The 23,562-nt window shown below is 43.0% G+C and overlaps 1 protein-coding gene across 1 annotated transcript in view; it reads left to right on the forward strand.

Moving 5' to 3' along the window:
• LOC125461083 (lysine-specific demethylase 7B-like) overlaps positions 1-23,562 on the forward strand; it is an 85,444-nt gene that overhangs the window by 49,802 nt on the left and 12,080 nt on the right. Inside the window, exons 11-18 of the mRNA XM_048549449.2 lie at positions 3,569-3,658; positions 6,134-6,358; positions 6,446-6,573; positions 7,465-7,616; positions 12,436-12,530; positions 14,619-14,770; positions 16,056-16,261; positions 21,219-21,316. Of these exons, the coding sequence (XP_048405406.1) occupies positions 3,569-3,658; positions 6,134-6,358; positions 6,446-6,573; positions 7,465-7,616; positions 12,436-12,530; positions 14,619-14,770; positions 16,056-16,261; positions 21,219-21,316 (1,146 nt within the window). The remainder of the gene's footprint in view (positions 1-3,568; positions 3,659-6,133; positions 6,359-6,445; positions 6,574-7,464; positions 7,617-12,435; positions 12,531-14,618; positions 14,771-16,055; positions 16,262-21,218; positions 21,317-23,562) is intronic.

Genomic DNA, 23,562 nt, shown 5'->3' on the forward strand with positions numbered 1-23,562 from the left:
TCTGTGGACAGGGAAATTGAAGGAATGATTCATAGAACATAGAACATTACAACACAGTACAGGCCCTTCAGCCCTCTATGTTGTGCTGACCCATCATACCGATCTGAAGCCCATCTAACCTACACTATTCCATGTACGTCCATATGCTTACCCAATGACGACTTAAATGTACCTAAAGTTGGCGCATCTACTACCGTTGCAGGCAAAGCGTTCCATTCCCTTACTACTCTGAGTAAAGAAACTACCTCTGACATCTGTCGTATGTCTTTCACCCCTCAATTTAAAGCTATGCCCCCTCATGCTCACCGTCACCATCCTCAGAAAAAGGCTCTCCCTATCCACCCTATCTAACCCTCTGATTATTTTATATGTTTCAACTAAGTCACCTCTCAACCGTCTTCTCTCTAATGAAAAGAGCCTCAAGTCCCTCAGCCTTTCCTCGTAAGACCTTCCCTCTGTACCAGGCAACATCCGAGTAAATCTCCTCTGCACCCTTTGCAAAGCTTCCACATCCTTCTTATAATGCAGTGACCAGAACTGTACACAATACTCCAAGTGCGGCCACACCAGAGTTTTGTACAGCTTCACCATAACCTCTTGGTTCCGGAACTCGATCACTCTATTAATAAAAGCTAAAACACTGTATGCCTTCTTAACAGCCCTGTCAACCTGGGTGGCAACTTTCAAGGATTCAGGTTGATGAATATCCATTAGGACTACAGAACTTGTGGTAAGTTAATAATCTTTGAGATCTGTGAAAGGTACCAGAGAACTGGAAAGTGAATAAGATTCCTTCGGCCAAACAGGGATACAAGGGAATGAAGTGTGAAGCTGGATGAACACAGCAGGCCAAGCAGCATCTCAGGAGCACAAAAGCTGATGTTTCGGGCCAAGACCCTTCTTCAGAGAGGGGGATGGGGAGAGGGTTCTGAAATAAATAGGGAGAGAGGGGGAGGTAGACCGAAGATGGATGGAGGAGAAGATAGGTGGGGAGGGGATAGGTCAGTCCAGGGAGGACAGACAGGTCAAGGAGGCGGGATGAGGTTGGCTTGAGGTGAGAGGGGGGGATAGATGAGAGGAAGAATAGGTTAGGGAGGCGGGGACGAGCTGGGCTGGTTTTGTGATGCGGTGGGGGAAGGGGGGTGCTGGGCTGGTTTTGGGATGCAGTGGGGGAGGGGGAGATTTTGAAGCTGGTGAAGTCCACATCGATACCATTGGGCTGCAGGGTTCCCAAGCGGAATGTGAGTTGCTGTTCCTGCAACCTTCGGGTGGCATCATTGTGGCACTGCAGGAGGCCCAGGGTGGACAGGTCATCTGAGGAATGGGAGGGGGAGTTAAAATGGTTCGCGACTGGGAGGTGCTGTTGTTTATTGCGAACCGAGCAGAGGGTTCTGCAAAGCGGTCCCCAAGCCTCCGCTTGGTTTCCCCAATGTAGAGGAGGCCACACCAGGTACAGTGGATACAGTATACTGCATTGGCAGATGTTCAGGTGAACATCTGCTTAATATGGAAAGTCATCTTGGGGCCTGGGATAGGGGTGAGGGAGGTGGTGTGGGGGCAAGTGTAGCAATTGCTGCGGTTGCAGGGGAAGGTGCCGGGTGTAGTGGGGTTAGAGGGCAGTGTGGAGCGAACAAGGGAGTCACGGAGAGAGTGGTCTCTCCGGAAGGCAGACAATGGTGGGGCTGGAAAAATGTCTTGGGTGGTGGGTTTGGATTGTAGATGGCGGAAGTGTCGAACGATGATGCGTTGTATCTGGGGGTTGGTGGGATGGTATGTGAGGACGAGGGGGATTCTCTTTGGGCGGTTATATACCCCTCCAACCCCACTACACCCGGCACCTTCCCCTGCGACCGCAGCAATTGCTACACTTGCCCCCACACCACCTCCCTCACCCCTATCCCAGGCCCCAAGATGACTTTCCATATTAAGCAGATGTTCACCTGAACATCTGCCAATGCAGTATACTGTATTCACTGTACCCGGTGTGGCTTCCTCTACATTGGGGAAACCAAGCGGAGGCTTGGGGACCGCTTTGCAAAACACCTCCGCTCGGTTCGCAATAAACAACTGCACCTTCCAGTCGCTAACCATTTTAACTCCCCCTCCCATTCTTTAGACGACATGTCCATCCTGGGCCTCCTGCAGTGCCACAATGATGCCACCCGTAGGTTGCAGGAAAAGCAACTCATATTCCGCTTGGGAACCCTGCAGCCCAATGGTATCAATGTGGACTTCACCAGCTTCAAAATCTCCCCCTCCCCACTGCATCCCAAAACCAGCCCAGCTCCCCCCCTCCCCCCACCACATCACAAAACCAGCCCAGCTCGTCCCCGCCTCCCTAACCTATTCTTCCTCTCACCTATCCGCCCCCCCCCCTCCCCTCACCTCAAGCCAACCTCATCCCGCCTCCTTGACCTGTCTGTCCTCCCTGGACTGACCTATCCCCTCCCCACCTATACTCTCCTCTCCACCTATCTTCTCCATCCATCTTTGGTCCACCTCCCCCTCTCTCCCTATTTATGCCAGAACCCCCTCCCCATCCCCCTCTCTGATGAAGGATCTAGGCCCGAAACGTCAGCTTTTGTGCTCCTGAGATGCTGCTTGACCTGTTGTGTTCATCCAGCTTCACACTTTGTTATCTTGGATTCTCCAGCATCTGCAGTTCCCATTATCTCTGATCACAAGGATACAAGGGAATGCTGATTAGGGTATCACTTTAAGATCCGTGGTGGGTAAGGCTTTAAGAATACAAAATAGGGGCAGAAGCAAATTAAAACACTTGAGGAGGTCAGAAAACAGTGAGTCAGGTTAAATTTTTTTTCTGATTGGAGGCTAGTAGGGAGTGTTGTTTCCCAGTGCTGGTGCCAACACTTGCTTGGTACATGTCACTGTTTAAATGTGGAGTAAAATTTCAAAATTTGCCAATGCTACAAAATTTGGAAGTCGGGCTAACAATAAGGAGACTATAACACTGACTATAACTTAAGGATAAGATAGTAAAATGTACATTTATGTAGAATTTAACAAAGCGAGTGTGAAGTAACGCACTTGGCAGAAAGGTTTCGGAGAACCAAAAAAATTTAGTATTGCAGTTCTAAAGTATGTAGGGGCAAGAGGTCAGGCTCACTAATAACTGTCTATCCGGTTATAGTCCAACAACTATTTTTGAAAACACAAGCTTTTGGAGTGTAGCCCCTTTGTCACGTGATGAACGGGCTATGCTCCGAAAAATTGTTTTCAAAAAAAAACCTGTTGGACTATAACCTGGTGTCCATATGATTTCTGACCTTATCCACCTCACTCCAACACTTCCACATCTGTCTGTCCCTAGCCCTAGCGTCCTTTTTTAAACTATGGGCCACTTTTTAAAACTGGCACCACTATTTGTAGTCTGAGAGTTTGGAAAATCATTACCAGAACTTCTGTCATTTCTTCTTTTGCTTCCCTTAACAGCTTTGGATGTGTTTCGTCGGGGATTGTCTCTGATCATTGTGCTCTCTATTTCTGCATTCGTTAATGAACACTATTTCAAAATCCTCTTTTTCTTATATATATGTTTTGACTATAGGGTTTGATTGAGCGCCCAAATGAAATTCCAGATCATATCAGACCAGGGCAGCTGATCAAAGAACTCAGCAAGGAAATTCGCTTTGTGGAGGTAAAAGCAGTAACACTTAAATTGACCTGTTGGAACACTATCTGTATTTGCCATTGATGGTGTGAGTTTTATTTGTATGACTGGGCAAGAAGGACACAAGGCACTAGTTCTCTGACAAGTCACCTGTTTTAGTACTCATATGATACTCATAGCTTCAGGTAATATTGTAAGTGAGATGCAAGGTCAACCTTTATAAATCATCTCAAATAGTCCTATTTTGTAAAAGGTAGAAGCATTGCTGTAGCTGAGACTAAAGCCTGAATTATATTTGATTCCCCATATTGTGGAAACAGGCCCTTCAGTCCAACAAGTCCACACCGCCCCTTGAAGAATCCCACCCAAACCCATCCCCCTATAACCCACTCTCACCCCATGGCCAACCCACCTAGCCTGCACATCTCTGGACTGTGGGAGGAAACTGGAGCACCTGGACGAAAGCCATGCAGACGCGGGGAGAATGTGCAAACTCCACACAGTCACCGAGGCTGGAATTGAACCCGGGTCCCTGGTGCTGTGAGGCTGCAGTGCCAACGACTGAGCTACCGTGCTGCCCCCATAGCCAATTCATAGCCAAGTTCACTGAACTTGACTGTAAGAATTAGAAGAACAGGAACCTGCCACTCAACCTGTTGATCTGCTCTGCCATTTAATATGGACATGACTGATAGACCACTTCACTGCCTTTTACCAAAAACCCCCGACTAACTCATTACACCATTGATAATCAAAATTTCATCAACCTTGACTTTAAATAAACTGAAAGACCTGAGCATTTTTAAAACCTGGTGGGGTAAATAATTCCAAAGGGTCACAATGTTCTTAAAATAAGTCTCCTTGTCTTGATCATAAATGGCACTCCCCTTATTTTTAAATTGTGTCCTGTGGTTCTAAAATCTCCAGCCTGGGAAGACGTCTATCCTGCCCATCTCTTGAAGTTTTTTTTAATATAAGTTTCTATGAGATATAGCTCCTATCTCACACCTCTTTATCTGTTACTTTTGGATTTCAAGTAGGCATTCAATAAATACACGACATCTATCAGTTTCCCTTTACCAACTTAGCTTGCTGTAACTTCAAAGAATTCCAGCAAATTTGGCAAACATTAAGCCCCGTTTTTAAAAAACAAAACCATGTTGACCGTTTGATTGCGTTAAGCTTTTTTAAAAGTTTCTTAAATGTTTTAAAAATATTTCTTCCCTAAACACAGATGTTGGACTACCTAGTTTTATGCTTTCTGTCTCCCTCAGTCTTGATTGGAAGTATCATTTTAGCAGTTTTCCAATCTATTGGAATTCTCCAAGATAAGAGGAACAAAAGAAAACCATGCAATGATATCATGTCTGATCTGACAACCCTCACTCCACTTTCCTGCCATTTCCCCATAACTCACGATTCCCTTACTGATTAAAACTCTGCCTGTCTCAGCCTTTAATGTACTTGATGACCCAGCCTCGACTGCAGTAAACAATTCCACAGATTTACTATCCTCTGAGAGAAGCAATTCCTACTCATTTCTGTCTTAAATGTGCAACTCCTTATTTAGAGATAATGCCATTTGGTTCAGGATTCTTCCCTGAAGTGGGGGAAACGTTCCCTCTGCCTAGATTCTGTAATGTCCCCTAACAATCTTGTATGTTTTAATAATGTCGTGCCTCATTCTTCTAAACTCCAATGAATGCAGGCCCTAGACACTCGGCCTCTCCCCTCAAAACAGTCCCTCCATATCTGGTATCAGTCTAGTGAGCCTTCTCTGCACCACCTTCAATGCTAGTATATCTTACCTTCGATCAGGCTCCATAGCACTTGTCAGTATTTTAGTTGTAGCCTGAATCGTACCTTTTGATACTTTTAGTAAAACCTCCCTACTTTTATTCTCCATTTCCTTTGAAAGAAGGGCCAACATTCCATATGCCTTCCCTATTATCAGCTAAACATAGATACCAGTTTTTTTTGTTCACAGATGAGAAATCTCACATCTCATTGATCTGTAGCTTTCTGCAGTCTTTCTCCATTTCAAATAAAATTCAACTACTGTTTTTCCTGTCGAAGGGCAAAACCACCCATTTTCCATTTTATATTCATCAGCCAAGTTTTTGGCCATCTGCTTAACCTGTCTGTATCTCTCTGCAGACTCTGTGCCACCCTGACCACCTCCTTCCAACCTATTTTTGTGTTACCTGTTACGGAATATTTTGTTCAAACAACTCCACTATTTCTATAGAAATGTTATTTTTAAAAGCCTTGGATGCAGGCCATCAGGCCTTGGCAACTGCCGTTTTTCCTGAGCACAATGAATGCTTAAATGTCTGCCACTGTGCATCCACTGAATTTCCCCTTAGTCTAATTTTCCAGCCTGCAGATGACTACTAACCATGAAGCCAAAAGCAGTGTAGAGATTTATTTGGATGATTTTTGTGCCATTGTGGTCTGTGTAGGGAACTCCTTTGTATAAAACTTTTGCATTTGTTTCTGCAGGAGATGAACACAGGAAATAAACCCATAAAGTCTCAGGGAACCATGGCCACGGTGCCAGCCGCACGGGTCATTCAGGACAAGAGTTCCTCCTTCACTGTAAGCCCAAGCAAGAGGAAATGCAGGAGGCTAAGAGATCCTTCAAACAGAATACATTCTGACCTAGACATTCTGGAGCTCCACACTCGAGCTGTGTTGAAGAAGATGGAGATGGCTCAGTGGGGTGAGGTGGGTGGTGCACACTCCGCACCTAGTCTTTAACATAGTGCAATGAATTCCCCTGCCAATGTATTTATGAATGTGTTTCATTAACAGGACGATATGTCTAGTTCCACGTTGAAAGTAAAGTTCAGCAAATCCTCATCACCGTCTTCAACAGGAATTGAGAAAGGCCCCAGTGACAATAACTTACAATTGGTGCTTTCGAAAGGAAGGATCATTAGGTATGTGCCAAGATGTAGAATATTGTGGGTGTTAAGAGCTTGCTTTGGAAATAGTCCCACTTCTTCATCAATCCTTCCCATGCCCCACTTCCTGTGGACCCCTGGAAGCACTGGAGCCAAAGCACAGCACCTTGTGGGAGTTCTAGAAGTCTGAAGCACTGACAATTTTTATATCGGTGCCAAAGCTATTCTTGATTGGTCCACCGTAAATTCACAAACTTCTTCTCTTGTAATCTTATATTCTACACTGCTTCTAGACTTTGTCCAAAACAAACAGATTTAGTGGTCACCTACTTCAGCCACTCTTCATGGCACATATCCCAAACTGAAGTAGTCCTTTGTGTTTTGGAAAATTTACTCAATGTCTCTCCCTCGCTCCTCATTTTGTGAAAGTTGAAATCCTTTTCCATTGACAGTGCTTAAAAGTGCTTTCAAAATGGATTGTTTTAAAAAGCTCAATTAAATCTCCTCTTGGGCTGATCAGTCCTAACATGCGAAATCTTATTTCCTTCCAGTTTGAATATTGGAAGAGGTTTGAAATGTTTTCACCTTTTTTGCCTGGCCATCCTGCGCCATGCATTGCCTTGCACAGGCAAACTCAGCTGGGTGCTGGTCCTGACATACCCATAAATCTTGAAGGGAAGCCAAATGTGGCCCTCCCTGAGTCCCACTCTGCAGCAGCATGTCCGTAGAACATGATCAATGAAGCAATGGATGGCCAATTCCTATCTTGTGTTATACTTCAGGGAATCTTCTGTTTTGCCTCTTGCTAACCCTGTAAATGCATGTGTACTTACAAGTACACGCTCTGGTGTGTGCATGCACTTTATAATTCAGACAAATCTTCCCACTCACTAATAATCTGTTAAACCTTTTTTTAAAACCCTTCAGTCATAACAGGGACGAGTTGGAGTTCGATCAATGCAGTACAGACAGTGACACTGAAGCAGAGGAGCAGTCAGATGACCGGTGCAATATGCTGCATGAAGCAGATAGCTCCGATTGGGAGGACGAGAAATTAGAATCTCAAAATCCACCCGACAGTAAGTCTGTGTAATGATCCACTGGACTTTATTGAAATTGTATCTATGATTGTGAAGTTTTTAATCTGCTCATGACACATCACTGGAAAATGCCATCGTTTATTGTTCATCCCTAATTGTCCTGGAGAAGGTGGTGGTCTACTGCCGCCTTAAACTGTGGGGAAGCACAGTGCTGATGAGGAGGAAGTTCCAGGATTTCGACCATTCCAGTGACAATGAAGGAAAAGCAATTACTGTTCCAAGTGAGGATGATATGTGGCTTAAAGTGTTGCTTTTGCATGTGTTGGTGATTTCCATGCATCTTCTGCCCTTCTCAGTTGTAGAGGTTGTACATTTGGAGCATCCTGTAGGTGGAGGCTTGCTGAGATACTGTAGTGCATCTTGTTGAGCATGGATGCAGTGGCAATCAAGTAAGCTTTGTCCTGGTTGGGGTCAAGTTTTTTTTCAGTGTTGTTGGAGCTGTACTTATCCAGACAAGTGGCAAGTATTCCATCAACTCCTGATTAGTCTGGATAGCACACAAAGCAATACTTTTCACTGTATCTCAGTATATATGATGATAATAAATAAAATCAAAGTCCACCTGCTGTTGGTTGACCCACAATTCCCTGAGGAAGGGAATTTCAGGGTCTTAACCCAGTAATGGTGAAGGAATGGCGATATGTTTCCAAGTCAGGATGGTGAGTGGGTTGGAGGGGAATTTGCAGGTGGTGATGTTCCCATGTATCTGCTGCCCTTGTCTGTCTTGATGGAAGTGGTTGTGGGTTTGGAAGGTGCTGTCTAAGGATCTTTTGGTGAATTTCTGCAATGTATCTGCTGTTGAGCATCAGTGGTGGAGGGAATGAATACTTGTGAATGTGATGCTAAACAAGCGGGTTGCTTTTTCCTGGAAGGTGTCAAGCTGCTTGAGTTGGAACTGTTTTGATCCAGGCAGATGGGCAGTATTGCATCACACTTCTGAATTGAGTTTTGCAGATGGTGGAGGGGCTTTGGGCAGTATTCCAAGTCAGTGACCTGATTTTCTAAGCACTGTGTTTGTGTGGTGAGCCCAGTTGAATTCCTGGTCAGTGATAATTCCCAGGATGTTGGTAGCAGGGGATTCAGTGATGGTAACACCATTGAATGTCAAGGGTAGTGATTAGATTGCCTCCAACTGGAGACACCCATTGCCTGGCAATTGTGTGGCACAAATATTACTTGCCATTTCAGTCCAAACCTGGGTAGTGTCCACTTTGTGGCATTTTAACATGGATTGCTTCAGCATCTGAGGAGTCATGAATGGTGTGAACATTGCACAATTATCAGCAAACGTCTCCATGTCTGAGCTTATGATGGAGAGTACTTATTGATGAAGTAGCTGAAGTAGGTTGGGCCTAGGATGCTACCCTGAGGAACTCCTGCAGACGTCTTCTAAGCTTATACCCTCCAAGCCATGCAATATCTTGATGAACTCTTCTGTACCATCCTCAAAGCCTTTACATCCTTTCTATATAGTGGCAAACAGATCTGTGCTCAGTACTCCAAATGTGGCCTAATTAATGTCTTGCACATCATGACTTGCCAACTTTTATTCTTAATCCTGTGCCTGATGAAAGCAAATATGCTGTAGACCTTCTTTTTCACCTTATTAACTTGTATTCCTATATTCAGGACTTGGACCCTAAGATCAGTCTCGATATCAGTACTCCTAATGCTCCTGCTATTTACTGTACACTTTGCTCTTGCGGTTGACCTCTCAAAATGCTGTAACAGAGGTGTGCTACAGCCTCAACTTCTTAGAATTTTTGTAAATGACTGGCGAAGAAACTGTTGGTATGGTGGTGAATTTGCTGATGACGTAAAGATGGATGTGAAAGCAAGTTGTGAAGAAGGCACAGGAAGTTATAAAGAGGTTTTGGTAGATGAATTGAATGAGCAAAAATCTGGCTATGAAATGTAATAACAAAGGATTGTGTAATCTGTGCTTACAAACACACAACACTGTCTGACGATGTGATTCTGCAGTAGGACAATGTTTGCAGGGTTATCCTCTGCAAAAAAAAAAGTTGCACTGACAACCAATTTAGGATTGTCAGTCAGCCCTCTGTGGTGCACTTGGATGCACTCAACGCTGTGCATATAAATGTGCAGGACCCTGTTCTAATCAGATGAAATGTACACATTATGCCTGTTGAACTCAACAAAACGGGGCACAGTCATTTATGCTTCATTGGTCAGGGAATTGCGTTGAGAAAACAGCCTGCCTGGTGAAGATTTGGGCAAAGTTTTTTTTTGTATTCTCCATGGTAACACCTCTATCAGTCTGCCTGACAACAAATCATCACTGTCCTGTCATGCAGTATAAATTTTAGCTTCCCTTTTATTTCTTGCAAATCGTCCTGTTGAGTGCAACTCAGCAGTACTCTAGTTCTGTATCACCAAACAACTACTTAAGGACACTGAAAAAACTGCGGGTGCTGTAAATCAGGAACAAAAATGCAAGTTACTAGAAAAGCTCAGCAGGTCTGTTAGCATCTATGCAATAAAAATGAGAGTTAATGTTTTGGGCCCAGTCACCTTTCTTCAGACAGGGAAGGGTTCCTCTGAGGAAGGGCCACCAGACCCGAAATGTTAACTGATATTTTACTTCACTGCGGCCAGACCTGCTGACCTTTTCCAGCAACTTCTGTTCTGTATACTTAAGGATACCTTTTTAGTGCTGGTGTCTCATTGGTACATGGAATGGACTCCTGTGATAATGGAAGCAGAAACCCTGGATCATTGGAGGACCACGTATATACTAGAAGCTGGGCAATGTTGTGATGGACTTGGGATGTGATTTGTTGAGCAGCTGATGGCTCATCTCAGAAGGACCTTGACAGTGCACCTGAGTGAAGACCAAGTGAGATCTGTTAGTCTTGGTGATGCTGATGTCCAAGATTTATTAATCTGTTCATTGTCAAGATTCACATGCAACGAATGATCACCTATGCCATCATCTTTCTAGCTTGGAGGATGAAAGGAAAGACACTTAATTGGGAGGATCCACTCCAGGGCTTTCCTGAACAAATACAACAGATGGTTCACGCACTGAGCTGCAGGCCTTGGCCGTTGATCTAGTTGAGGAAATGGTGGAAACTGCCCTCAACCTCTGACAAAAGGATGACCCAAAACATTAACTCTTTCCTCGCTCTCCACACCAATTCCTTGGTGCTTCTGAATATTTTTGGCATTTTTTTCTTTTCACAGAATTCTTATTTGCAGAAGAAGGCCATTCAGCAAATCATCTCTACTCTATTGTACCTCAGTTCCTATTAGAAGCATAGATCGGGCTATACAGTAGGATGGCATTCTGCTCCTCCTATCAATGCCAGCAATTTTTGAAAGGGAATCCAGTTAGTACCACTCTTTGCCTTTTGTCCCTGTGATTGCTTTTTCAGTTATTTATCCAAGGCCACAACTGGATCTGTGTCCAAAGTAATTGTGTCAAAATCTTTGTTCTTTATGTCACCTCTGATTCCTCCATCAGTCACCTTAAATCTGTCATCCTTCCAGCTATTGAAAAAGCATTTCGCTTTCCTAACCTGCTTCATCATTTCTACTAAAATTCCTCTTGCTTTCTCTGCTCCAACAAGAACAACCCTGACTTCTCCATTCTGCCCATGTTCCTGTAATCACTCATCCCTGGAATTGTTCTAGGAAATTTCTGTTTTACTATCTCTAGAAGTCTTTCATACCTTTCTTTAAAATGTGGTGCCCAGAATTAGACAAAACCTAGTGTTTGTTTGAAAGAGGTTTGGCATAGTATCATAGCTTTTATGTTGTAGTATCTCTACTTTTAGAACTTCATTGTTTTGTTAACCATTCCTGCCACTTTCAAAGAATTGTGGTCAGCACCATCTCCTGCCCTATCTTTCTGCTTTATATGCTCTATTCTTAGGGTTAGGAGTCTTTCGAATTTCCTTCCTAAAAGGCAGTGGATGCAGAATATTTTAAAAATCTATTTGAGGTAGAGGTTGATAGATTCGCAATTATCAGGTGTATGTAGAATATAGCGTTGAGGTTAAATTGGATCAACCATGACATTATTGAGTGGTAGACGAGACATGAGGGGCCAATTTGACCTATTGTTTTCTTGCTTGTTTTTTTCATATGGTAAATGGTAGCCTTTCTCATTCTCCGCATCAAAACCAGACCTGGCCATGTTGAATTTCATCTCCAATGTGTCTAGCTGTTTAGCTAGCCTATCTTCATCCTCTTGAAATTAATTTTCTTTCCTCATTGGTTAGTATGCATCCAGATTTCCTGCTATCTTGCCAGTTTTAAAATTGTGTCCTATATCCGCAAGTTGTGAAAACAATAAGCATTATATAGGCTTGTGTGCTGTGGCAGAGATTCCGGTCCATTGACAGTATCTTCCACACCCACAAATTTTACAGCTGAAAGATTAGGGGCAATACGTGAAAATCACCTTCCAAGTCTTTGTGTTATTTTGGAGCTTTGATTTCAGTTACTAGGTCAGAATCTAGAACTCCCTCCCTAACAGCTTATTGGATGTCCCCGTACAACACGGATTGCAGCAATTCAAGAAGGCAGCTCACTACCATCTCTTGGTAATAACTGCTGGAATAGCCATCAACACACTAGTCTCAAGAACAACAGATAACACTGGTTGTCACAACATATGTGAGAATAGGGACAAAAGAAGTCTGTTACACCATACAATTAGATCATTGCCGAATAATACCTACAATCTACAGTTCTGACTTTAGTCCATATCTTTTGATATGCATACCCAACAAAAATCAATCCTTCTCAGTTAGTCTGCTTTTCTTTGCAGGTTTTTTTGAAAATATGAAAACTGAACTTGGAGATGGAATATCTAAATCTTCTGACCCTTCTGACTCTGATGTCAAGATGAAATACAGCCTGCAGGTATCTGCTCTAATCCTCTGTCTATTCAGATACTGCTCGATTGTGATCCGAGACAGTGCCACTACCTAATTCTTTAAACTGCCAGTTTAGCCACTGCTGGTTTGGGAACTTACTGTGGTATTTGTTGATGCTGGATGGTTTGGGACTAGAGCAGTGTGCTTTATCACTGTCTGTCTGCAGTAAAACATGACATTGAATTATATGGAATATATGGTACAAAAACAGGTCCTCTGCTCAACCAGTTCCTGTTGCTGTTGACTGTCGTCTTCTCTAATAATCAGCAGCTCTTTTCTCTCTCCCTCCCTTTTCTCTCTCTCCCTCCCTTTTCTCTCTCTCCCTCCCTTTTCTCTCTCTCCCTCCCTTTTCTCTCTCTCCCTCCCTTTTCTCTCTCTCCCTCCCTTTTCTCTCTCTCCCTCCCTTTTCTCTCTCTCCCTCCCTTTTCTCTCTCTCCCTCCCTTTTCTCTCTCTCCCTCCCTTTTCTCTCTCTCCCTCCCTTTTCTCTCTCTCCCTCCCTTTTCTCTCTCTCCCTCCCTTTTCTCTCTCTCCCTCCCTTTTCTCTCTCTCCCTCCCTTTTCTCTCTCTCCCTCCCTTTTCTCTCTCTCCCTCCCTTTTCTCTCTCTCCCTCCCTTTTCTCTCTCTCCCTCCCTTTTCTCTCTCTCCCTCCCTTTTCTCTCTCTCCCTCCCTTTTCTCTCTCTCCCTCCCTTTTCTCTCTCTCCCTCCCTTTTCTCTCTCTCCCTCCCTTTTCTCTCTCTCCCTCCCTTTTCTCTCTCTCCCTCCCTTTTCTCTCTCTCCCTCCCTTTTCTCTCTCTCCCTCCCTTTTCTCTCTCTCCCTCCCTTTTCTCTCTCTCCCTCCCTTTTCTCTCTCTCCCTCCCTTTTCTCTCTCTCCCTCCCTTTTCTCTCTCTCCCTCCCTTTTCTCTCTCTCCCTCCCTTTTCTCTCTCTCCCTCCCTTTTCTCTCTCTCCCTCCCTTTTCTCTCTCTCCCTCCCTTTTCTCTCTCTCCCTCCCTTTTCTCTCTCTCCCTCCCTTTTTTTTCTCTTATGTTCTCGTCTAGCCTCACTTAAATATTATTCACCTCCATTACCTCCGGTGAGAGCAAATTTCATGTTTTCATCTATCCTCTGGAGAAAAAAAGTTCTGCCAAATTCACCATTGGATTTCTTGGTACTTACCTTGCATTGAAATGTCCACCAAACTTTCTTCACAAGTGGAATCATTTTCTGTGCCCTTGCCTTCAAAACATTTGAAGATTTTTGAAAGGACCTATTAAATCACAGTTCAGCAATTTGTTGCCGAAATTAAAAAGTACACAGTTTCTCTATCCATTCCTGATTATTTTAAATTTGCAGTTTTCTATCATCCACATCAGTCTGTTTTGTATCTTTTCCAGTGCCTCAGTGTCCTTCTACATTATGGTGACCAGAATTTCATGCAGTAGCCAAGTGTGGCCTAAAAAAAATTGACAAATTTAGCTGCTCTAAACTTTTTAACTCCGTCACTTCTAGTCCCTCAGTCAGTGTGAGATTTTCTGTCTAATTCCTTTTATGAGTCTTTACTGTGGTTTGATGCACCTAGGCTTGCTAGGTTATTTTCGAGAGCACTTGAGAGTTAGCCACATTACTGTGAATCTGGAGTTGCCTGTAAGTCACATCAGGCAAAGACGTCTAATTTTCAATCGCTAAAGAATACCAGTGAACCAGATAGGTTTTTATGATAATCTATGATGGCCACCTTCACTGAGACTGTAACAACTAACTTTCCCATTCATATTTTATTAATTGAATTTAAATCTACCAGCTGCAGTGGTTGGTTCAAATCGCACGTCCTCAGAGCAGTATCTGGGGCCTCTAGTCCAGCAATATGATCGCTTCATTACTGTCTCCATTTAAAATGCTTGAGAAATTAAGCTTTGGTAATCTTGTCAAATTTTGTTTAAGACTCCTGTGATGCACTGTGCAATGTTTTACCATTGTAAAGGTGGAATATAAATACAAACTGCTATAAGTAAATGCTAATTTGTCAACTTGGCAGTCTAAGGACAAGCAATTCTTTGTCACTTCTACAATTTAATGTTGTTTTGTGACTACAGAGAGCAGACTGTAGAGGCGAGGAATCCTATCTGTCATCTGGTAGTGAGAAGAATGGGTTAACAATAGAGTCAGAGACTGAGAGGAGCCAGCAAGCACTGGATAAGCCCAGGACGAGTCTTAAGCGTTGCAAGAAGGATGACACACTTCAGAGGTAAGGACAGGATCTCTGTTAAGATGGGAGACTCAGAATTGGAGTTGTTCTTTCAGAGGAAGGTTGAGGGGATTTTTAATGTAATTTGAATATTTCCAGCAAGTTTTAATAGAATAAATAAAATAGCAGAGGGAAGAGGGACTCCTGACGTGCTGACTGAAAGGCCTGAGAGAGCAGATTCAATAGGAACTTTTCAAAAGGGATTAGGTGTTCACTTAAAATACAAAGCGGGGGATTTACTGCAAAGCAAATGGGTGTTTCAATGTTTCTTGAATCCTGGATGGTCCAGGAGGTTGTCATCTCCCTAACTAGGCAGAGTTCAGATTAACAAAATAGTAACAAGTAGGTAAGTACAAATACTCTAGGAAGAGAAAAAACAGTGCAAAATCCTTTGGGAGTATGGGAAACTCTTAAACTGGTATTCAGCATTAATTGCCAGAAGGTGGTAACATCTGAGAAGTGCATTCCAAATCTCATGAGGTAATGCAAAGAACAGCAGTCGGGTTATGGTAAAATTTAAAAATGCAGTTGTAATTGAAATTTGATAGTGGAGGGGACTTCTAGGTTGGAGTTTAAATTTAACACAATACAAGGACACAGTCAGAAAGCCCCTACAGCTTTCTTAACCATCCAGTAAGATCAAGACTGACTGACCACCTTGCTAATCCAAACAGTCTGTATAACTTGAACTTGAATATTCAATGAGACAGCCTTCACTGGCCTTCAGGGAAGAAAATTTGACACAGAAATAACTCTCTGAAAAGAATTAGAATTAGCTGTATTGTTTCTCCTTGTTTTTGTTTTTTTTTCTGAAGAAGGATCTCGATCCAAAACGTCAGCTTTCCTGCTTCTCTGATGCTGCTTGGCCTGCTGTGTTCATCTAGCTGTGCACCTTGTTATCTCAGATTCTCCAGCATTGGCAGTTCCTACTATCCCTATGCACCTAACCCTGTCCACCACCTTGTGCTCTTCATTCATTTCTCCCTGTCATTCAGGGAAGCTGTCAACCTTGCCCTCCCTCACTGACAAGCTCAAGGCCTCACACCCTCAAGATAATGTATTGTTGGTGTCCATGGGTTGTAATCCTAAACCAAAGCCTTGATTGAAAGCAATTGAATTATTGGTCTCAGTGTGGTAATCCCTCATAACCAAATCAAGATCCATTGATTGATGTGGGACAGCTTGTCTACTCACTTTGATTGCAAAAACAATTGGAGAGAAGATGACATGCCTGTCCATGAGACAATAGTACCTACAGCCAACTATTTTCTTTTCTGTATTTCAGAGAATGGTTGCCATCTCCTAGCACAGCAGAGACCATTCAGGGCATGCTCTCAATGGCAGCCCTGCAATACTCAGACCTTCGCAACAACCGAAGAAAGAATAGTGACAGCATGGACAAACGAAACCTTCCAAGGTCACACCAAGACATGAGAGCTAATCGGAGGGAGGAAGGAGAACGCAGCCCACGCTCCAGGGCAGCAGAATGTGGTGGGTAATTTAGTGTATCTACATGTGTATCCTGAAAAGTGGATGACTATAGAAGACATTGCAAAGAAAATGTGATTTTGTGAGGGTTGTGGACATGCAACTTTGTTATTCCAGATAGGGAGTTAGGTTTGGTGAATATCTAAAATGGAGATGTGGGCCATGGCAAGGGGATGGATATTCAGAAAGGCTAGTGATAGAGAGGCTTGATACTGTTTAGGATTGGGAGCTGTTAGTTAGGAGATGATGGAAATGTGTGAAGGGGAGATACTAATTAGGAGGGGGAAGAGGTTATGAGAGGACCAACTAGAAACATGGAGACATCAAGGAATTGTTGCTGGTTCTGGCAGCCATTTAAATAATGGTTGATCTATGTATCTTTTCATTTATGGGGATGCAATGGCCTAGTGATATTATCACTAGACCTATTAATCCAGAAATTCACCTAATGTCCTAGAGCCTGGGTTCAAATCCTGCCATGGCAGATGGTGAAATTTGAAGTTAATGAAGAATATGGAATTGAGTCTAATGATGATCTTGAAACCATTGTTGATCGTTAATGAGCCAGATGGGCTTTTCCTAATGCCCTTTCAGGAGGGAAATCTGTCACCCCTCCCTGGTCTGGATTTCATTTATCTAGACCCACAGCAATGTGATTGACCTTCTTTAACTGCCCTCTGGGCAATTAGGGTTGAGCAATAAATGCTGACAAAGCCAGATATGCCCACATTCTGTGAGTGAATTTAAAACAACAAATGTACCCACCTTGGCCTTTTTTAACCCTGTCTAATATAGCTCTCTCTGTTTTTGAAGCTTTCTGTTGACCCCCTCAACCTCAGCTTATTTAGGGGAGGTTAGATGGGCTTCAGTTTGGTTTCACAGGTCGGTGCAACATCGAGGGCCGAAGGGCCTGCACTGCACTGTAGTGTTCTATGTTCTATGTTGCTGTCACTTACTAGGCCAGCATTTATTGCCCATCCCTAGTTGCCTTTGAGTAGGTGGAGAACCATCATCTTGAACTGCTGCAGGACTGTGTATGTTGTCAGCAGTCAACTCCATTGCTCTTTATCTTGAACGACATGAAGGCCAAGCCTGGTAAAGATGGCAGAATACCTTCCTTAAACAGCATTAATAAACCAGATGGAGTTTTTACAACATTGGAGATTTGGTCATCTCTAGACTAACTTTTAATTCCCAAATTATTAATTTATTTTAGTATTATCACCTGTCATCAAGGGATTCAAGCGCATGTCCCCAGAGCAAATGTCTAGACCTTTGGAATAATTGTTCTGTGGCCATGCCACAACATCTCTGCCTCCCCCGTTGTGAGTGATGTGCTTCAGACTAAAACATCGGTGAGGTTAAAGACTGAGTCAGGAGAAATTGTTTTAGAGAGCAAACTAATATTGAGCTTAAATAAAGCCTGTACAATTATGAAGAATGAGTTATCTAAGGTGCAGTCTTTTAAATTTACAGCACAGAAAAAGGCCCTTCAGCCCATATCATCTCTGCCACGTCAAATACAACCACCTAACTATTCTCATCCTATTTCCCAGTATTTGCCCCATAGCCTTGTACACTTTGGCATTACAAATGTACATCTAAATAAACATAACAGTTTCTGCTTCTACCATTCTTACAAGCAGTGAGTTCCAGATTCCTACCACCCTCTGGGCGAGAGATTTTTCATCATATCTCTTGTATATACTCTGCCCCTTCCATTAAATCAAACCCTTGTTTATTGATCCCTTCATCAAGAGGAAAGTTTCTTACTGTCTACCCTATTTATGTGCCTCATAATTCTATTTATCTCAATCACGAGCTGTGGCCTAACCTAGTGTTTTAGACACTTTCATAATTATCATAATCCCTTTTTTCTCTTAAAGTCTTTGCCTGAACTAATAAAGGCAAGTATACCACATTCCTTCTTAACCTCGTTACCTGCCCTGATATATTAAAGGACTGGTGCACACCAAAGTTACTCTGATCCTCGATGCTTCCCAGAGTCCAACCATTCATCATGTATTCCCTTGCCTTGATTTCTTGCCCAAGTGCAACACCTCACATTTATCCAGATTTGAATTCCATTTACCATTGATTAGTCCACTTAACCAGCTGTCTATATTCTCTCATAGTCTAAGTCCATATTCCTCACTATTTATCACCCCAACAATTTTTGTATCATCTGCAAACTTACTGATCGACCCTCCTACATTCAAGTCAAAATCATGTGTACAAACAGCAAGTGTCCCAGTACTGACCCTGTGGGAGCCCACTGGGCACAGACATCCAATCTGAAAAGCTCCCCTTGACCTTTACTTTCAGCTGCTTAGCCAACTGCACATCCAAATTGTCAAATTTCCTTGGATCCCCTGGGCTGTATCAGTTTCCACATTTGGGATCTTGTCAAAAGTCTTGCTTAAGTCCAAGTAGACTACGTTGAATGCATTGCCCTCATCTATATACTTGTGGTCACCTCTTTGAAAAATTCAGCTAAGTAGGCCAGATATTGCCTCCCCTTAACAAAATCATGCTGACTGTTCTTGATTAATGTGTTCTCTGAATGTAGATTAATTCTGCCCCTCAGAATTGCTTCTAATAGTTTCCTCTCCACTGTGGTTAGACTAACCAGCCTGCAGTTTTTTTGGTATATTCCTTGCTCCCTTCTTGGTAACAGTACCACATTGGCTGAAATCCAGCACCTCTCCTGTGGTTAGAGCGGAATTGAAAATTTTTGCAAGCACCCTGTAATTTCCTCCCCTGCCTCACTTAACAACCTGGGATGCATTTCATCTGGTCCTGGAGATTGATCTAATTTTATCCAGACCCCACATTTTGTTAAAGCTATCCGGACAATTTGAAAAAAACATCAATTCATGGAAATCCTAACATTGTCCAGAGAAATGACTATTGCTTATTCTGTTAAGTTGAAACAGGTGCTTTGTGTGACCATGTTTTTACTGCTTATAACAAATGAAAGTTTAAAAATGGTGACAGTAGCCGAGCTGAAAATGTTGAGCACCTGAGCAGTATAGTGATGCATAAAGAAGAGGCACTGTGAAGGTTGGCATCACTCCACATAGAGATCCGTTTCAAATCTTGGTGAATGGCAAAGCACGTATGATCACCATACAGCCAGGCAATGGTCCTCTCCAACAAGAGGGAATCCAATCATTGCTGTTAATGTTCAATGACATTGCTATCACTGAAATTCCCAACATCAACATCCTAGGGTTAACATTGAGCAGGGCCTTAACTGGTCCAGCTAGGTAAATACAGTAGTTACAAGAACATATCAGAGATTGTGAATTCAACAGTTCATAACCCCCCCCCCCCTCCCCAAAGCCTATCCAGTATCTGTAAGGCTCAAGCCAGGAATGGAATATGCTCCTGAAACTTGACAACATTCAGGGTAAAGCACATGCTTGATTGGCACCACATCTGCCAACTACAACATTCACTCCCTTCTCTACGCAATGGCAGCAGCCAGTATGAGATGCTCAGTTATTCAGCAAAGTTCCTTGGACATCAACTTCTAAACCCACATCCTGTGCCACTGAGAAGATATATAATTGTTGAGCTCCATGTTTAGTCAAGAAGGCTCTAAAGTTTCAAGTCAAAGAATGAGGTGATGTGGCTGGATTTTGTTGATGTTTACTGAAATAGTGCAGTAGGCAAAGGATGGTGGAGTCACAGAAGATATGAGGTGACAATTGAATTTACAGTTGACAGGAAGCTCATACACATGTTTCTAGACTGAATGTTGTGCTTGGCTAAGCAGTTGTCCAGACTTCATTTGGCTTTTGTTACCATTATCCAGAAGCTAAATTGGACTGGCCATATACATGCTGTGACTACAAAAGCAGATCAGAGATTGGGAATTCTGCATCGAGTAACTTGCCTCTTGGTAAAATCTCTTCGTGATTGCCAGAAGCCTTCCACCATTTCAAAATCATAAATCATCTGTGTGATGGAATGCCCTCAACATATCTGGATGAACAGGACTTCAATAACCCTCCTGAAAGTCAACACCATCCAGAACAGAGTAGCCAGCTTGACTGGTGTGCTATCCATTATTTTTAGCGTTCACTCTTGGATACAGAAACACCTTTGAATATTCTCACAAGACAGTGTGGCAGGATCTACAAGATGCACTGCAGCACCTTACAAACCCTAGAAAGACAAAGTGACATATGGAACGACACCATCTGAAGCAAAAACAGGAGATGCTGGAAAAGCTCAGCAGCCTGGTGGAACCTGTGGAGAAAAATCAGAGTTAGCTTTCTGGGTTGAGTGACCCTTCCTGAGAACCCTTCGGGTCACATGACCCGAAACATTAACTCTGACTTTGACTTTTTCTTCACAGGTGCCGCCAGAGCACCTGAGCTTTCCTGGCAACTTCTGTTTTTATTCTTGATTTACAGTATCAGCTCTTTTGGTTTTTATTTGCCACAATCTGAACACTGCCCTCCAAGCCCCATGGAATCATATCACTATCCCACCACTGGTACTAAGCCAAAATCCTGAAATTCTCAACCCCCCCCCCCCCCCCCCCCCCCCAAACTATTTGCCAGTCTGGCTTTTCCCACACCAGATCAACTTCAGTGAATCAAGAAAGCAGTTCATGATTTTCTCAGGGGCAGTTTTGGATACATAGCAATTTCCATACCCCATTAAATAATTTTAAGGGCTTTTCTGAAATGTAGTCTCTACACTGAACCTTCTTTCCTGTGCCCACCCCCACCCTCCAAGTTTTTAAACTTGTGATCCTATATGGCATCTTCTCTTCCTTTAATTGAATTGTTGCCTTTTTTGTTTTGAATTTATTTAATTCATTCTCCAAAACTTTGACACCCCAAATGATTGCCTAGTCATAAGGCTGCAATTCAGTGACCTGTAATATTGTAGGTTCTGTTGTGATTCTTGGTTGATGTTCAGCAATCTGTTTTTGTTTTCACAGTTGGGCCTATGAAACAGGAAGCCGCTGAGAGCAGTAGTGAATCGGTGAATCATGAAGCGAAAATCTTACTGAGAACAGCAGCCAAACTCTCTGAAGAGGTTAGACCCCAGTGCAATGTGTAGTTTGGATTGTTGGGCACTCTGTCTCTGTCTACACATGAAGTTTCTACTTAACTCATTGGAAAATGCTATTTATTGGTTCAGGTCTTTTTAGTGAGATACTGCTACCAAGAGTTCCGTCTAAGCAGTACAGCTACAGCCTAGAAATTTCTGCTCCAGTGGTACACAAGCTTGCGCATTAAATTAATGCATGTTACCCTCTGAACAAAAATATTGATTTAAGTCTGCATCGTTCATCCTAGAAAGTCAGTGAGGAAGGATAGCAAGGCAATATTTAAGCTTTTATTCACAGTATGCACTTTGCGAATATGCAGGGCTATGTGGATATAACAGGAGAGTGGGACTGCATTGCTTCAAAGAGAAGCAGCACAGCCTTGATTGCCAAATGATCCTTGTTTGTCAGAAAGGATTCTATCATCTCCAAAAGTGCCCCACATGTCCTTCCTTCCTCCATAGCTTCGGTCCCTGTTCATTCATAGGGGCACAGGAGCATTAATCTCCAGTCATGTTTACAATCTGCATACAATTAAAAACCAGAACTATACACCTAATTGATTCCCTTAACTCTAATTTTTATTTAAGAAGAAATCACTTTCTCAAAATTTCAAAATTGATGAACTCGAAAATGTCCAAGTCCTATGCAAAGGACGTATCTTCTCTAGAACACTTAACTGTTTCTTCATACAGGCATTTATTTTGAGGTTGTCGACATGCTCACTGAGCTGGTGGGTTTGGTTGCAAACATTTCATCACCCTGTCAGGGCGCCTCTGGTGAAGTGTCGATGTTCTGTCCTGCTTGTTATTTATATGGCTTGGCTTGCTGGGGTGGTTGGTATTACTTCCAGTTTTGTTTCTCAGTAGTTTGTACACAGGGTCTCATTCATTTGTTGGTGGAGTTTTGGTTGGAATACCAGGTCTTCAGGAATTTCCTGGCATGTCTCTGTTTGGCTTGTGCAATTATGGATGTCTTGTCCCAGTCGAATTCATGTTCCTTGTTGTTCGTGTGTCATGAGAGAAGTGAGAGTTGGTCGTGTCTCTTGGTAGCTAGCTGGTGCTCATGTATCTGTACAGTCAGGTTTCTTCTGGTTTGGCCTTAGTAGTGTTTCTCACATTCCCTGCGTGGTATTTTGTATATTACCCCAGTTTTGCCGGTTTTGGGTATGGGTTCTTTTTACATTTGTGCCAAAAAACACAATCCATCATTACCTCCGACACAGACTGCAACAGGAAGACACAACAAGACCAGAATCATTATCACCCTAACACACGTCAAGGACATTTCAGAGATAACCACAAGACTACTCAGACGTGTCGGTATGGGCGTGGCTCACAAACTGACAACCGTCCTACGACAGCTACTGACGAATGTGCAGGGTCACATACCCAAACCCAGCAAAACTGGGGTAATGTGCAAAATAGCATGTAAGGAATATGAGAAACACCACATAGGCCAAACCAGAAGAAAATTGATTGTACGGCTACACGAACACCAACTAGCCAAGAGGCATAACCAATTCTCATTTGTCTCATTACACACTGATAACGAGCGGACAACTGACAACAATTCGACTGGGACAACAATAATTGCTCAAGCCAAAAACAGAATTCCTGGAGGCCTGGTATTCCAACCGGAATTACAGCAACAAACACATTCAATTAGACCCTCATTGTTATCCATCACTAAATCCCCATTACTAACATTCTGAGAATTACCATTGATCAGAAACTCAGCTGGACTCATATGAATGCAGTGGCTATAAGAGCAGGTCAGATGTTAGGAATTCTGCAGCAAGTAACACATTCTGACTCCCTGAAGCCTGTCCACATTTTAGACAGGGCACAAATCAGGAGTGTAATGGAATGATACCCACTTGCCTGGATAAATGCAGTTCAAAGAGCACTCAAGAAGCTTGCCACCATCCAGGACAAAGCAGCCAGCTTGATTGGCAAACATCCACTTCCTCCACAACTAACATTCAGTTGCAGCAGTGTGCACTGTCAACAAGGTGCATTGCAGAAATTCACCAAAGATTCTTAGACAGCAACTTCCAAACTTATGGCCATTACCACCCAGAAGTAAAAGGGCAACAGATATATGGGAACATGACCGTTACCTGCGAGTTACCCGCCAAGCTAACCACCACCCTGAATTGGAAATATTTCACTGTTCCTTCACTGCTGCAGGTTCAAAAGCCTGGTTTTCCTTCCGTAAAGGCATTGTGGGT

The sequence above is a fragment of the Stegostoma tigrinum genome, chromosome 18 (assembly GCF_030684315.1).
Source record: "Stegostoma tigrinum isolate sSteTig4 chromosome 18, sSteTig4.hap1, whole genome shotgun sequence".
NCBI lineage: Eukaryota > Metazoa > Chordata > Chondrichthyes > Orectolobiformes > Stegostomatidae > Stegostoma > Stegostoma tigrinum.